This window comes from Suncus etruscus, chromosome 13, assembly GCF_024139225.1.
Source record: "Suncus etruscus isolate mSunEtr1 chromosome 13, mSunEtr1.pri.cur, whole genome shotgun sequence".
Classification (NCBI taxonomy): domain Eukaryota; kingdom Metazoa; phylum Chordata; class Mammalia; order Eulipotyphla; family Soricidae; genus Suncus; species Suncus etruscus.
This window is the reverse complement of record NC_064860.1, coordinates 71,316,743-71,333,125: the sequence shown is the minus strand read 5'-3', so window position 1 is coordinate 71,333,125 and position 16,383 is coordinate 71,316,743. Positions and strand designations below refer to the sequence as shown.

Below are 16,383 nucleotides of genomic sequence, written 5' to 3'. Positions count from 1 at the left end.
GCTTCACCCCTGCACTCTTACTGCTCATGTTGTCATTTATTTCATAGTCAGCACTGTCTGTCCTCCCATGCCACGCAATCCCCTCCTCCAAAAGTGAGGTCTGGTGGTGGTGGTGGGGAGGGAAAAAAGTGCACCCCAGTTTCCCCAGCTACTCCGCATCTAGAGCCAGTGATTTGCATAATAACAGTATTTGGTGCCCTTTTCTCTCCGCTGTGGTCGCCGGGGGTTCTTGCATTTCACGTGAAAGGATAATATTAATTACTGAAAAGAAGCGGCAGCAAGAGAGAGAGGGGGAGAGTGGATGGATGGAGCGGTTAGGGGAATAGAAATCTCTTGGCAGGAAAGTAACTAATAAGGGGCACGTACATTTTTTTCTTCTATTACTTCAAAAGCAAAAAAAAAAATCACAACTAGAATTTTAAAAAGTAGGCATGCTTTTTTTTTTAATAAGTACAATTCACATCTTAAAATTTCCCTATCCCCTTTGCCTTTTCTTTATTTCTTGTGCATCTTGGGCTGAAGTGTTCATTCTTCCACAAACCCCTTTTTTTCTTTCTTTCCATCTATATATATATTTTTTTTGCAATCCTAGACAGTCTCCCCTCTCTCTTCCTAGGTGAATGACACGTCTCACAACACGCTCCCCCCAACACCCCTCCACCCACTCCAGGAAGCTATTGCCATGCACAAGGCGCCTCTGCTGCTGCTGCTGCTTTGCTAGCCCGTCTCGACAGCTCGCTCCCAGGCTTCTCGCACACTTTTTTTAAGAGACAGACGGAAAAGAGGGTGGTGGTGGGGAGCCGGGAGGGGATTGGGGGTGAGAAGGGCGACCCGAACAGGGGTTTGGAGGGGAAGGTGAAAGAGCTGACAAGAGCCCGACGAGGGTCTGTCGGTGCTGCTGGAGGCGGCGGCGGGTGAGGGGCCGGAGGGAGGGAGGGAGGGGTGGCACGTTGCGAGAAGGCACAAGTTGCCAGCCAAAAGGTGTGGGTGCTATGGGGAGTGGGGTGCAAGAGAGGCAAATAGGGGATCTGGAGCTGCATATAGGAGGCGTCGGAGAGTATTTAAAAAAAAAAAAAAGGCTCCAGGTGCCACAGCCGGGAAGAACCGAACCGAACAGAACTGAGCATGCAGGCATTCGGGATGCCAAAGGGGGGGGGGGGGGCTTGCACAAGCCCAGGGCCACGACCCTCTTTGCCCACCAAGGGGGGAATAGGAGAGGATGAAGAAGCCGGTGGGAGCTTGCACCGGGCCCGGAAGAAGAAAAGAAGAGGAAGCAAGGAAAGAAGGATGGAAAGAAGGAAGAGTGGAAACGCGGGGTGCAGTGCTTGCTAAGGCTTAGGTGGGGGGGGGGAGAATGGGCGTGAAGTTGGTGTGTGTGTGTGTGTGTGTGTGTGTGTGTGTGTGTGTGTGTGTGTGTGCGTGTGTCCACGGCGGGGCGGGGAAATTACCTTGGAGCAGAAGCCCGCAGACGCTGTAGAAGCGGAGCACGGCGCTGCGTTTCCAAATCATGGTCCCCTTCTCTGGAGGGCAAGCGGGGTGGCGGGGCAGTCCGAGGAGATGCTGCTGAGCGGAAGAGATGAAGAGCAGAGTCGGGGTACCCACCCGAGTGTGCTGGGGTGTCTTTTCCTCTTGGCGTCCGCTGCACCCTTCGCCTCTGCGGTCTTCGAACCCTCTTTATTTCGCTGAAAGCGACCCCCTAAGAATGAATAGTGTTTTTCTTTTTTATTTCTTTTGATTTCCCCACTCGTTCCTGCAGCTAGCTTGCAAGCAGTTGACAGTCCGGCCCGGTGCAGCAGGGTTTTTTTGCTTTGGCTTTGGCTTTGGCTTGCCTTGCCTTGCAAGAAGGAGGCTGTGCGCCCGGCGTGGCCAAGTCCCCAAACGCCCGCCTAAGCTGCCGGAGCAAGGTGGTGCAGACAGACAGACAGACAGACAGACAGACAGACAGACAGACAGAGGGTCTCAGCCGGGGTTGTCGCCCAAGGTGCGTGCGGGCTTCAAGGAGGGTTTGCCAGGAGTGGGGAGGGAGGTCACCAACCACCCAGACAGGGGTGGAGGGTGCTGGGGGTGCAAGGGAGGGGAAGCGTGCAGGCAGCTAGCTGATCAGCCGCTCTCGCTTGCACTCAGTAAGGTTGCGGAGTCCGGGTGATGAAAAGGGAGGTGCAAGAAGCGGCTGCAAGAAGCGCGACTGGCGGTAGCGGTGGAGGCGGCGGCGGCGGCGGCGGCTGGTCCAGCTGCAGTAGCGGCGGCGGCGGCGGCTCTAGCGAAGCATCAGACACAAGGGCAAGCTCAGCGCGGCGCTGGCTCCGCCCCTCCCATGGCCAGGGACAGGCCACGCCCACCGACCAATAGGAGCTCAGCCGCCCTCTAGGTCTAGCAAATGAGAGGATAGGATGGGTGGAGACTAGAGCCGGGAAAAACAAACAGGCTTCTTTCTTTCTCCAGCATCCTTTTTGGGCTGCAAGCACTTGCAAACCCCACTGGCACAGCCCTGGACCAAGGGGGCTTATTCACTGAACTTCTTTCCAGCTGTCTATGGCTTAACTTGCCAGCGGGGAAGTTGGCTCCCCTTCATTCATCTATAGGTGTCATGCACTTTTTTTGAAGAATTCACCACGAGAGGGCGGGGTGGTTTTTTGGGGGGATCCCCTGCAGTTTTGAGGGGGAATTTTTTTTTAACCAGGGTGTTGCCTGGTTAAAAAAATTGTGGGGGGATCCTAGGTGAGAAGTGTTATACAGCTTTTTGGACTCCCAGAGCAGATGGTGGATGCCACCTGCCCACTCACCAGCTGCAGTGAGCGATCTCTTGACTGCTCCCCACTGCAAAAGGGAAATTTTTTTGCAAAGGGCGTGGGAGAGGCTAAGTATAGGGAGCTGAACACCTACCTGCCTACAAGAACATTTGTGTGGCAGGAAGATAAGTTGGGGTGGGTAAAATAAAATGATTGCTTTTTTAGTTGTTTATCAGGTTGGTGCTTAGAATAGGGATAAATCTTAGTACACCTACTGGTTGCAATATAGATTGGTTCTGGGACCAGACAGGTAGATACTCTTGCAAGTTATTGGCTGGTACTTATTGCTGCATATTGGACTATTTTATTTGAGCTTAATTTGAAGCCTCCTGAATTGCCAAAAAGTAAAATGATAGAACAATACTCTTCATGTTAAAGGGTTAAGTGACAAAGCAAAAAGGATATTTCGGGGTTACACAATCTATGTACTATAGAAATTAACGGCTCTAGTTGTTTAGTGAATTTATCCTCTAATTCTAGATTGCAGGACATCTTAGGTAATACTCTATAAATGTTTTAAACTAGCCTCAAGGAAAGATAGGGAAAAAAAGAACAAAACTATTTCCTTTGGGATTCAACCAACAGTATAGAAAGAAAGGAACTATAAAATCTGGAAAGAACCACCTCTATAAGTCAGCACCATGAAAAAAAAAAGTCTTTTAAAAGAGGGAATATAAATGAGCAGGGCATAAATTAATCAGAAGATGTATTTTCAAATGAGCTTAATTCTCAGAGTTTTCCCTATGACCAGTGTTTAATTGAACCAAATTAGCAGATGATGGACTAGTTCAGTAGTGTTAAATCAGTCACAGCATAAAGTCTATTTTGTTTGAAAGACTGCACAATAGAAACCTGCAAGCAAGAAGACAAAGGGAAAGATGAGAGGTAAATCAATATTGATGCCCTTCACTCTTTCCCATTTGTTGTTAACTTTGCTGCAACCTTTTACAGTTCAACCCCTGCCTTTTAACTAATGGTCCATTCATTTCTTTGTCCAACTTACTCCCTAGGTTCTGAGAATTAAGAGACCAAAATTCCATCTAATAAAAATAAAAAAAAACACCACAGTAAAGAGGGCATGTGAATAATTTTATTATAGCGACCCTCATTGTCAGTTTCAGCTATTAGAAAAGGCAGTAAGCATCTATCCAGACATTCCTATTAAAAACAGTCTGTTATTAAACCTGTCTGGGAATACTTTTATTTTTCCATTTAATTTCCTTTTTCACTTCATGGAAAAATTGGTTTTTAATTTATTGTATGGAAATTTAATAATAAAATAGTGCTTTAAATGAACTTTAGTTAAGTTCACATTGTTATAGAATTGAGCACATAACTTTCCTATCTCATAAGTAGAGTTGTTTTGGATAAATTTCACAGAGACAGTTACATTTAGTTTTATATTTTATGAGTGTTTCTATGTTTAAAAGCATTGAAATTTATCATTATTGTGAACTTTATACTTTCCTTATTCCAACAGAGGCAAATAATTAGCCAATAATTTAAGGTGATGGACATAATAAACAAAGAATCTGAGAGTTCTATAAAATATCAAATTATCATGAAGTACACTTAAATAGTCTTCATATTTTCAATTAAATCTCAACAATACTGAAAAATAACTAAAGTTTATTGCTCAGTGTTTATAAATGAAAATTGGGAAAATTTATGTAATTTTTACAATTGTGTAAATATCAAATTTCACAAGTTTGGATAGACATTTTTATTTCTCTTCCAAAATATAAAAATTAAGTGATATATAAATACCTTAAATATAGTTATTATAGATCCCAAGACTAGAAATCAAAAAAAAATCCATACTCAATTGACTCTTATAGCAAATTGACTATAGTAAATTAACTTAGAAAAAGAAATTTCATGGCCTGGTGAAAATGTACACCATTGTGGAAGAAAATTAGCTTATTGAATACTGGAAGCATTGATTGTCATTCTCCATGCTCACCAGCATTTTAAATATGTGGTCAGCTGTCAGTGTTTCATAGACATTAATAATCCATATCATATAGTATGGTATATATTAGATAGCAAAAATGCATATATATACATATATATATGACATGCACATAATAGTATCAACTGCCTTTAGCTGAGTATTTACAAGCATTTACAAAATATTTAGTGTTTGCCATTAAAATAGGATCTATTATTTTAGCCAGTGTCAGAAGGCTTATCTTCTTTAGGATGGTGGCACAAAATGTTCTCTGGGAACATTGGTGGAGGGAGGTTGGCACTGGTGGTGGGATTGACCCTGATTAATAATATGTTTAAAACCCAATTATGAAGAATCTTTTAAGCCACATTGGCTTTAAAAATATTAAAAACTGATTATCTTTTTAAAATTTTAACATAATGATAGACATATGTGTTAAAAAAAGAAATCACAGATATTCTGAAACTGGTAAACTCAAGAAAAGCTATTTCTGTATTTTTATAAAAAATATACTAAGAGTTTAAGTATCATTGCATTCTTTTATTTCAAAATACACTATTATAATATAGGAAGGTTGGAAATGATCTTGGTACTAGTGTACAGTCATCCTAGTGTTCAGTTGTCTTTATAGTGCTTGACTATAAATAAACTGTGCTGTTGGTCAATCATAGGCATTTTTGCTTATTTTTGTTTTGGGCCAAACCTGGAATACTTAGAGCTTACTCTTAACTTTACACTCAGGAATTACTTCAGGCAAACACAATGGACCATCTGGAATGCCAGGGTTGAAACCTGATGAACCATGTTTGCCTTACCTACTTATTAGACCATCTCTTTAGGCCCCACATGGTCTCTATAATAAAGTAAGAGGAATATATTTGCTCACTTTTTCTCCAAATATTCACCTACTTTTATTGAATTACCATATGACCTCTGCTTCTACCTCACCGAATAGGTAATCTAGTGATTTTGAGAAAGAACAAAGATAAATTGAAATGGCCTAGAAATAACCTACTGTTGAATAACTTTGAAATGGAATTTATTAGAAATTGAAATAAAAATTAACTAGCATAAAAGAGAATTACACATTCAATCAAGTCTCATTTTAAGGCTATGATTTACAATAGTACAAATATTAAACAATGACATTAAAATATTTTAAACATGGTATGTTTAGGCATAAAATATTACTTTACCATTCTCACTATAGGAGCACTAATATCTCTCTACCATTATCTCTAAAACTGGTCTCAACTTTACACTCCACTGCTTCTGCCATATGGCTTAGATTGTGAAGTTTTTGAAATGGAACACTTATTCAAATAGTCATGTGAGTCTTTTTTTTCTCCTTACCAATAAATATGATTAACTGTGACATTTTCTTAGAAATACACTCCCAAATCCTGCTCTTCAGCTCTATCATAATCTACTCATTCCATATGTATCATGTTTTTTCTTCATGATTTTATGAACTTTAAATGATTATCACTCATGTATTAATTTTTCCAAACTATATTGTAAGCAAGATCAAATGAATTTGTAATTTCCCATCAATGTGTACAACTAATACATGTTTAGTGTATTCTGTTTAGTGCAGAAAATAGATACTCATTCCAAATTTAATCACCCTTAATATAAATTTCATAGATTTGAATTTACATATATATTCCTCTTTTAGTAGTTTGAGTTCATTTTTCTTAATGATTGTAAAAAAAATGGTATGGCAACTGAAACTGAACACTTTTTATTCATTAAAAACTAATTTATTTTTATTTGCAAGAAATAAATTATTTGTAAGTTGGTAAGTAAATAAATAAAAACCAGGGCTAAAGAGATAGTATATCTGGAAAGGCACTAGCTTTACATGTGATCCAGACTGGTTTGATTCCCAGTACTACATATGATCATCTGAGCACCACTAGGATTAATATTTGATCACATAGTAAGCCCTGAGCATAGCTGAGTGTGGTCCAAAAAGAAACCCAAAATAAAAAAGGAGGGAGGACACCCAGGGACCTTACATTAAGGGATTCCAATTCTCATTTAAAAGCATTATGAATGCTTAACTATTCAAAACTTTTTGAGAAGCAAGTAGCATGAAAAAATGATAACTTATTGAAGTATGCATTACTATTTTTGTCCTCATTGACATTCTTATTTTAGGAATTTTAGTATTGAATATAATTTCAGCTTGGGATATTACAGTATAGTATGCTTCTATGTTATATATCAAACTGAACTAAATATAGTGAAGGCAAAATGGATGCTGATTATTTTTAAATTTTTATTGTGACCAAAGTGAGTCACAAATCTTTCACAGTAATATTTAAGGGATGATAATTTTTAATCAAATTTATCTAAATAAAAGAATCTGTGTTTATAACTCAATAAGGATCATAACAGGATCATGAAGCACACTATGATATAATGATTCCTTGTAATTCCAAGGAAAATTAAGGTATCATATAAGTTTACTGTTAAAGAGACCACAATTTTTCTATATCTAGAGGCATAACTACCATAATCTTTAATAAAAGGATAAAAATAAAATATAAAATTATTATAAAAATAATAAATAATACATTTATTATAAAATAATACATAAATCATTAGATAAAGAAGAGAATAGAAGAAAATTAGCCTGTAAAGTAATATGAGTAACAGAATAGCTTTACAATACAGATTACTCTGTAGAGCTCTAGTATCTAAAAATAGACACTAATTATGTATGAATATTTAAATTTAGTTTTATAAAATAAAATAAAATATGCATTTATTGTATAGCCATGTATGACTACAACTTATTTGTTAAAAGAGGTAGGGAAGATATTGTAATCATAAAATAATTCTTCTAGGCAATATTATTCCTAGTATTAGAATCTATATTAGTGTATGTTTAATGAAACAAAAAAATGGGAAAAATACATAGAAAAAAGATAAATTAAGGAATTGCATCATGTAGTTAAGGTGATTAAAAACTCTAAATGTCTTTAGCTAGAAAGCTGGATAGCCAAGCGATCTGAGAATTGAGTTCTAGTCCAGCTTTAAAGGCTCACAAATAAAGTTATGATGTCAGTTCAGATCCAAGGCCAAATATGCAGTTAGGACAGAAACAATATTCTTGTTTATAAGCAAGCAAAATGAGATTATTCCTTTATATTGGCTAAAAATATGTAGATTAGGCTCACCCAAATTAAGGAGAATACATTAACCAGACAGGATTTACAAAAGAAATAGTACAATATAGAAATAGTTTATATAAAATACATATATAGATACACACATATGTACTAATAGGTATTTCCATAGTAGTATGTATGCAAAATGTCCCCTCTAGCTGCATGTATAGGATTATTAACATATATTCAGAAAAGGAGAAATTGTAAAATTGGGAATGATACTTATTATGAGAAATTATCTGTGATAATGAGCTACCCCATAATATAATTTCTGAAAACTGGAGAATTGGGAGGTTGATGTAACATCTAATACAAATACAAGAAAAGATCAGTGTCGCAACTTAGGTTTGAAACTGAGGAGTTCTTGTAACCTGTGAAAAATGTGTATTCCAGTGGTGTTTGTAGTTTTTGACTAATGTATGCATGAAAATATATTCCTTGAAATGAATTAAAATGAGTAAGAAACTATCAACACCTATAGAATGCCAGACAGCAAACTAAGAGAAAATTTTTTAAATATATATATTTTTTAAGTAACATGATCATAGTTGGGTTACAGTCATAACCAGAACACCCCCCTTCACCACTGTAACATTACCCCCTCCCCCCTTCCTATCCCCTGCCTGTATTCGAGACAGGCATTCTACTACAGTTATTTGTTTTTAAGTTCAGTAAGTTGTATTTTTTTTTCCTTAAAGGATAAGAGTAAAAAATATAGTAAAGTTGTGATAGTGGCAATCGCCGTTGTTTCCATAGATCCAGAAAAATGGGGAAATGGAAAAAAATCCTTGACCTAATTACAAAACGGCCTCACCCCAGAAGTTTATTGGCATAAGACCGACTCTGGGTTCCAGGCATACCAGTCCATCCAACCCGAGTCATTCTCCGTGGTCCCGGTGAAACTTGTTCACACTTTAGCTATTGTTGGTATCAGACTCATATTTAAAGACTCTGGATTCTGTGCATTTCTTTCATCGATGTCAGGCTGGTGTGGAGCATCCTCTAGTTTCAGCATACCGTTAAATGCAGAGCGATCTGCCCTACATGCAGACTGTTGCTGAGTCGTCTGGGTGTTGGGAGCACTCTTTGGAGTAAGACAATGCCAAAGCAGTGGTAGGTCTTCCCTGGTAAAGGCTTGGATCCTGGTAACTGTAGGCAATTGTGGTTGTTTCCATAGTAGATGGTATCCATTGTTCAGGTGTGTGTGGGCGATGCCCATTCTTCTGAGGCCTGAGCCAAATCTTTATGCCAATGTTCAGGGTAAAAAGTCTCATTATATTACCAAATTTGTGTTCCCATTGAAGAGAGAAATTTTTAGCAATATAGGTTTGAAGTAGGAAGGAAGAAAAAGCTCAAATATACAGCCTAAACATACATCTTATTAAATTTAAAAATGTAAAACAAATGAATCCCAATATAGTAAAAGAACAGCAATGATAGAAATTAGAGTAAAAAATCAATGAATAGAAATCAAGTAAAGAATAGAGTCCAAAAAACCAGGAATTTGTTCTTCTGAAGAATAAACAAGAGAAAGGGTCAGAGTGATAGCATAATGGGTAGGGCATTTGCCTTGCATATGTATTGCCCATTTTCAATACCCAGCATGCCATATGGGCCCCTGAGTATATCAAGAGTAATTTCTGAATGGGGCGTCAGGAGCACCACTGGGTGCAAAACCAAAATAAATGAATAAATACACATCACAGGCACACTTGGATGGACTCACAAGAAAATAAAGAGGACTACCAGAATAAATTGGATAAATGGGAGGAATTACAATAGACTACTCAGAAATTCTAAATATTATTTGACATCATTATAAACAACTTTAAATTGTTTAACTGAAAACCAGAAATAAATAGGCAGATTTTTAGAATCATGTCATTCCCCAAAGTGAATGATTAGGAAACAGAAAATCTAAACAGGCAAATAACTAGCAAATATATTGAAACAATTATTTAGTGTATCAGGACAAGGAAAAGCCCTGATACAAATCGATTCAAAAGTGAGTTTCATAAAGCCTTTAAAGAAGACAAATTTTCTTCCTATATATCTCAAGCTCTTCAAAATTATCTAAAAAATAAAAAATTCTTTACATAGGCTCTATTATACAAATATTCAATGTATATGAAGAAATAAAATTTTTATCATTCCTCTAATGAATACTAACTTTAAAAATCCTAAATATAACCTTAGAAAAGATATTCAACAATATTTCAAAATTCATAACTTTAATCAATTAAGTGGAATTTATACTAGGGATGCAAGGATAGTTTAACATATAAAAACCAATTAATTATATATATCATTAATTGCATATGCAAAAAGAAAGATAAATGTGATACCAATCAATGCAAACTTTTGAAAATATGACATCCATTGTGATAGAAACCTCAACAAAATAGCGATAGAAAAAAACTCAACAAGATAGAAATGATTAAAACAAACCTTCAGACATATCATTTTCAATGAAAAATTGACAGCATTCTCTTTGAGATCAGGCACAAGGCAAAAGTTCGCACTGTCTTTGATCTTTTACTCAATATTATCAAGTATTAGAATCCCTAGCAACAGCATTTAGGTAACAAAAAAAGTCCAAGAAATCCAAATTGGTAAAGAAATCAATTTATCACTATTTGCAGATGATATATTACAGTGCAGAGCCTAGAGTCCACTCAAAGCCTCATAGAAACAATAAATCAATATAAAAAACAGTAGAAACAAAAATAATACACAAAAACTTCTGAATATATTTATATATATATGTAAATAGTGAACCAGAAAAGTAAAAGATAAAAAATACTTCTCTATTATTCATAGTGTACAAAAATATCAAGTACCTTTGGGGGCTGGAGAGATAGAACTACAGATAGTGTGTATGCTTACATGCAGCCCACTGATATTTGATCTCCAGTATTTCACATGGTCCCCCAAGGTTTCCAGAAGTGATCCCTGAGTGCAGAGTCAGTAGTAAGCGCTGAGTACTATTGGTTGTGCCACCCCTCCCCAAAAAAAAAAAATAGAAAAGGAATCAACCTAACAAATGATATGAGATACCTTTAAAATAAAAACTATAGAGATAAAAGAAAACTTCAAAAGTGAAAACAGATGCAATGTTAATGTATTGGCAAATCAATTTGCTCACCTAATATAAAGTGGTAACAACCAAGAATTGTAAAGTACATACAATTATCAACAACAAGAGGTCCAAAATCCTACCTCCCCCCCAAAAAACCCAGAAGAAATAGCATACTCTTCTCTGAGACAGTCATGGCTAATAAGCATATGAAAGAACATTCATTATCACATACATATTTAAATAATTTTTATTAAGACCAATGTGAATTAAATATCTTTCACAGTTATATTTAAGATACATAGTGACAGTGAATTAGGACAATTCCCACCACCAGTGTTGATCTCTCTACACCACTGTTTTCATCATGTGTACCATACCTCCATCTTTAGCCCCCTGCACTGCTAGTGGAACAGGTCCCTTTTGCATATAGCTTGTTGTAGTTTGGGTCTCTTGATTCTATTGTCGTTTGCTTTGGGTAGGATAATTAGGTCAGATTTTTTTTTATTTCCACTCAATGCTCATGAGACTACTATGTCTCTGCTACCATTCACCTTTTATTTCTGAATTACACTTTTTTCCTCAATTTTTAAGAAGATGTAGAAATATGAGGTAGAACAAGATGATTTGTGTTTTATGGTTCTTTTAAAAAAATAAAAAGAAAGCAAGGGAAACCCCTGTATAGTAACTATAAATATAAATTTAGAAGAAGAAAATAAAAGAAAGAAGGAAAAAAAGAAGGTTGGGCTGGTAATGTATGTTTGTTTGTTTTTTGTTTTTTTGTTTGTTTTTGTATAGGCATAGTAGGTATTGAGGAAATTAGAAGTGAAATTCTGTTGGCCTAAGAAATACAGGATGTCTCCACCCTTGAAGCATACTATTGTGAAACCAATTACAGGCTCCAGACATGTTCATTTTCAAACCATAAGGTCTTTATTTATGGTTCCAAGAAATGTTCTTCTCAGTTGTGGTTGTCAAAGTCAGTCTTCTGTAATTAGAGATCTTGGTTTTTGCACAGATCCTAGAACAAAATCTAAATCTATGGCAATACATTCTCACACAATGAGAACAACACATATCAAAAATAGAACCAATATGTGTTGGCATAGATTTTCTGAAAAAGAAACTCTCATTCACTGTTGGTGGGAATACTGTCTAACTTATCTTTTTGGAAAACAAGATGGACAGTTCTCAAGAAAGTAAAATTGGAACTTTTTGGCAACCTAAAGATTTTTCTCTTTTGTTTCCATGCCCAACACACAAAAGCATGCATTTGAGAGAACATATTCATACCTTTGTTCATTTATTACTGATTACAATAACTAGGTTGTGGAATCAACCTAAATATCCAAGGACAGATGAATGAGTTCTGAAGGTGTGGTTTATATACACAATGAAGTACTTTCAGCTGCAAAAAATGATGAAACAATGCAATTCTCTGCAATTTAAATGGAACAGGAGATCACTTTAAGTGAAAAAAGCCAATAGATAGGCAAGTACCAGATGTTTTCATTATCTGTGGTATATAGAAAAAAACAGAAAAAGAAAATGGAAGTTATTTATGATGGACCAAAACTTGCCCTTACATTATAAAAAAAAAGTAAACAAGAAAATTCATAATGAATGCGGAATTAAGAAGAGGAATATGGGGCTTAGTATGAACAATTCCAGGGCCTAAAAACATTGGTGATGTATAGGCCTGGTACATGTAAACATCTACTAAATAATAGAGCCAATAGTATTCTAAGTATGGAACCCCACACTAAAACTATTTAACTTGCAAATGTGCCTATTAAGAATATGGGGGTGGCAGTGGACATTTGTGGAGGGAAGTTAACACTGGTGGTAAAAGTGGTATTGGGACATTATATGATACATAAACTCTAGTAGGAAGACTTTTACAAATAATAGCACATGAATAAAAAAAATACGTTAAAAAATAGAGCATCGAGCTTTCTTCAACCCACTTTGATTCAGGCCATACACCATATAATTACACTTAGATTTCCCACTGCATCTTATTTTTAGCCTTTATTTTCTTTACTTAAAGATTTAGCTGATTCAACAAATAAAATATGAGAAGATTGAACACATGTATAGGTTTACCCTGTTTTTATGTGAGAGTTCCAGATAGAAAGAGAAGAGTTGCTTCTTTATATTAAGAATCTTGAAATGACTTTAAAACAGCCTGTCTTTTGTTACAAGACCATCTTTCAATCACACTCTAGCTGATTGATCAGTGACCTAAAGATGTAGATGTGTGATTATGTATTCCATGCAATTGAGAGGTTACAAATTCTAAAATAAAAATATGTTGGAAAGAAAAATTAACAGATTTTTCAGTAAGGTATAATAAATTACACCATGAGACACAGACATTTACCATGAAAATAATATTTTTCTACACACAGTCATTATAATGATGTTTACAATAAAATAGCACCACTTTACACTTTACATAGTAGGTTCTCCATAAATAGATATGGAACAAATAAACATATTTCAGTAATATTTATTCCTCCTGGTAAATTTAGAAAAGGATTATATTCAAATTTTACATAACCAAAACATTTTTCACTGCCTTTGTATGATAGCTTATAATATTATATGTCTATTTCATATCAGCTCTTAAGCATTAATAATTTAATACTATTTTATTTATTAATTTTTTCTAAAGTTTTCACATTTTTTAGATTTTTCTAGTCACTCCAATGCATGTTGCATTCACAATTGTTTATTCCCCAAAATGCTACCCTACACTTAATTGCTATTAATTTTTATATTTTAATAGATGACTTCTCTAATTTGTTACAGCATAAATGTTAGTTTAGGCTTTTAAATTAGAGCAGTTGACCCAACTCAATATCATACTGAGTATATTCATAATTCCTTTTCCTAAACCTCTAATACAATACACACAGTACATAAATTCCAATAACTACATTATTTGATGCTCCAGAATAAAATTATAGATATATATTGCCAAGTCTACATTGTATGACAATGCACCCCAAAATAATTAATTTAGAAAGAAATATATTTATAGACTTTATAGAAAGTTACTTAAGCAACAGCATAGGGTTAGCAGAGCATAAGATTAGAGAAAAGGAAATTGAGCATTGCTGATGCCAAAAAGAATTGTTAGATATATTATAACAGAAATATGGGATTAAATTGATTAGATAAAGGTTTAAAATTCAAGACAAAAGCACAAATGCTGGATAATAAACGGAGTGCAATTATTTACTCAGTATGTTTTCAATATAAATATTTTTAGGGCCAGAGAGAATAGACTGTTTGCCTTGCATATGGTAAGCTTGGTTTTGATGTTCAGTACCCCATAAGATCCCAGAAAACAATGACACAACATTGTTTTACACTTGTATTTTTGTTGCACCATACCAATCACAAGTGTCCCAGAATTCCTGCCATAAACAATCTTTAGCATTCTGCAATCACAATTCTGTTGACACTATCTAGGAGTTACATTGGGGATTTTGTACTTCTCATTTTTGCTTTTATCTAATCCACATATGAATTAGATTGTCTGCATTTGGCGTTTTCTTTCTAATTCACTCACATTACTTCTTATTCGATCCAAGTTGAAGCAAATTACAAGTTTTGAATCTTTTTATTTTCTGAGCAATATTCCACTTGTATAGACATCACAGTTTATAACCTGGTGCTTTGTACTTGGGTTATCTCTAGATATTGGATAATGTTAATCATTTTTGATTACTATAGATGTGGTCATGTTTTTTTGATTGATATTTTTGTGTTATTGAAGTAGTATAGTTACAGGGTCATAGGGAAACTTCCTTGATTATTTTTAAGCAGTCTCCAAACTATCCCCAAAATAACAGTTCAATAAGCAGTGAAAAGTAGTTCTACTATTATTATCATAGTTATAAAATTATTATTATTTTCTACACTCTTGCCTGTAGTTACTGTTTTCAGACTTTTAGATATGTACCTCACTAACGTGTGGTAATATGTCATTGTGGTTCTGATTTACATTTTCCTGATAATCATAAAAATGTTTAAATGTCCAGTGACTATGGTTATGTCAGATTTAATGAATTATATATTTATCTCCTCTCCCCAGCTTTTGATAAAATTAGAATTTTAATTTGTGGTGCCGGAGTGGTGGCACAGAGGTAGGGCTTTTGCCTTGTATGCAACTGACTTATGATGGACCTCAATTGGATTCTCCAGTATCCCATATGGTCCCCGAAGCCAAGAACGATTTCTGAGGGCATAGCCAGGAGTAACCCATGAGTGTCACTGGGTGTGGCCCCAAAACCAAAACCAAACAACAACAACAAAACACAGAATTTTAATTTGTCTTTTTTAGGTGTTCTTTGAGAATGCTTTGTGTATTTTTGATATCAGTCTTTGTGTGTGATGTGCAAATATTATATCACAATTAGTGGGATGTCCTTTTACCTTAGACCTCATTTATTTCGAACAGAATTGTCAAACATATTCATCTTGAGGAATTTTAAATAATGATTTAAATAATTTTATCCTCTCCAAAAAAGGATAGACATAAACAAATGAAAATTCTTGCTAGATGAATTAGGCAAGGGAGAGATATAAAAGGAACTTACACTGGTAAATACGTTACACTATCGCTATTTGCAAATAATTATTACTTATATTAAAAACCCTAAAGACATATCTAAAACTTCTAGAAAATATAACACCATATAGTAAACTAACAGGCTACAAAATCAATAAGGAGAAATTTTGATTATCATGTATATAATGTAGAAGAGGATATATTATAAAAACATTCCCAATCATGTCCCCAAATTCAAATACAAAGACTCAATTTAACAATTAAAATATATATTTAATCAAAATTATCAATCACTTTACAAAGACATAAAGGAGACATAGAATATTTTATGGTTTATAAATGTATCTTATGTTAATGAATTCGAAGAGTAAGAGTACTTTAAATAACAATGGTATCCAAAGTCATTGGCAGATTCACCTCTATTCTCACCAAAAAACACAAAGCATTTTTGATAATGTGGAACAATTAAATTAGGAAATAAAACTTATATTCGACTACAAAACTGACAGAAATGACATGAAAGTCATAAAAAGTAATATGGGAGGCATTGTATTACCAGACTTAAATCTTTACTAAAGTTATAATAATTCAATCTACATTGTATAAAACAAAGATACACTTTCAGATCAAGCAACTTGTAATGAGAGACTAGATATAAATCCTCACACATATGTGCATTCCATTTGTGATAAAAAGGATATACTGTCTCTCAAATAGAAGGGGAAAGAGTGGAGAGTGTCAAGACCAAACAGTTGTATGATCACTAAGGAGTAAGCTAGACACAGAAGGGACCACTTATACTAACA

The 16,383-nt window shown here is 35.3% G+C and overlaps 1 protein-coding gene across 2 annotated transcripts in view; it reads right to left on the bottom strand.

The window, feature by feature from the left end:
* The window catches only part of CADM2 (cell adhesion molecule 2), a 1,096,781-nt gene extending 1,094,521 nt beyond the window's left edge, over nucleotides 1–2,260 (bottom strand). For both annotated transcript variants that reach the window (XM_049785499.1, XM_049785500.1), the window contains exon 1: nucleotides 1,449–2,260. In XM_049785499.1, coding sequence (XP_049641456.1) covers nucleotides 1,449–1,509 — 61 coding nt within the window. In that variant the 5' untranslated portion in view covers nucleotides 1,510–2,260. The remainder of the gene's footprint in view (nucleotides 1–1,448) is intronic.
* Nucleotides 2,261–16,383: the final 14,123 nt, after the last annotated feature.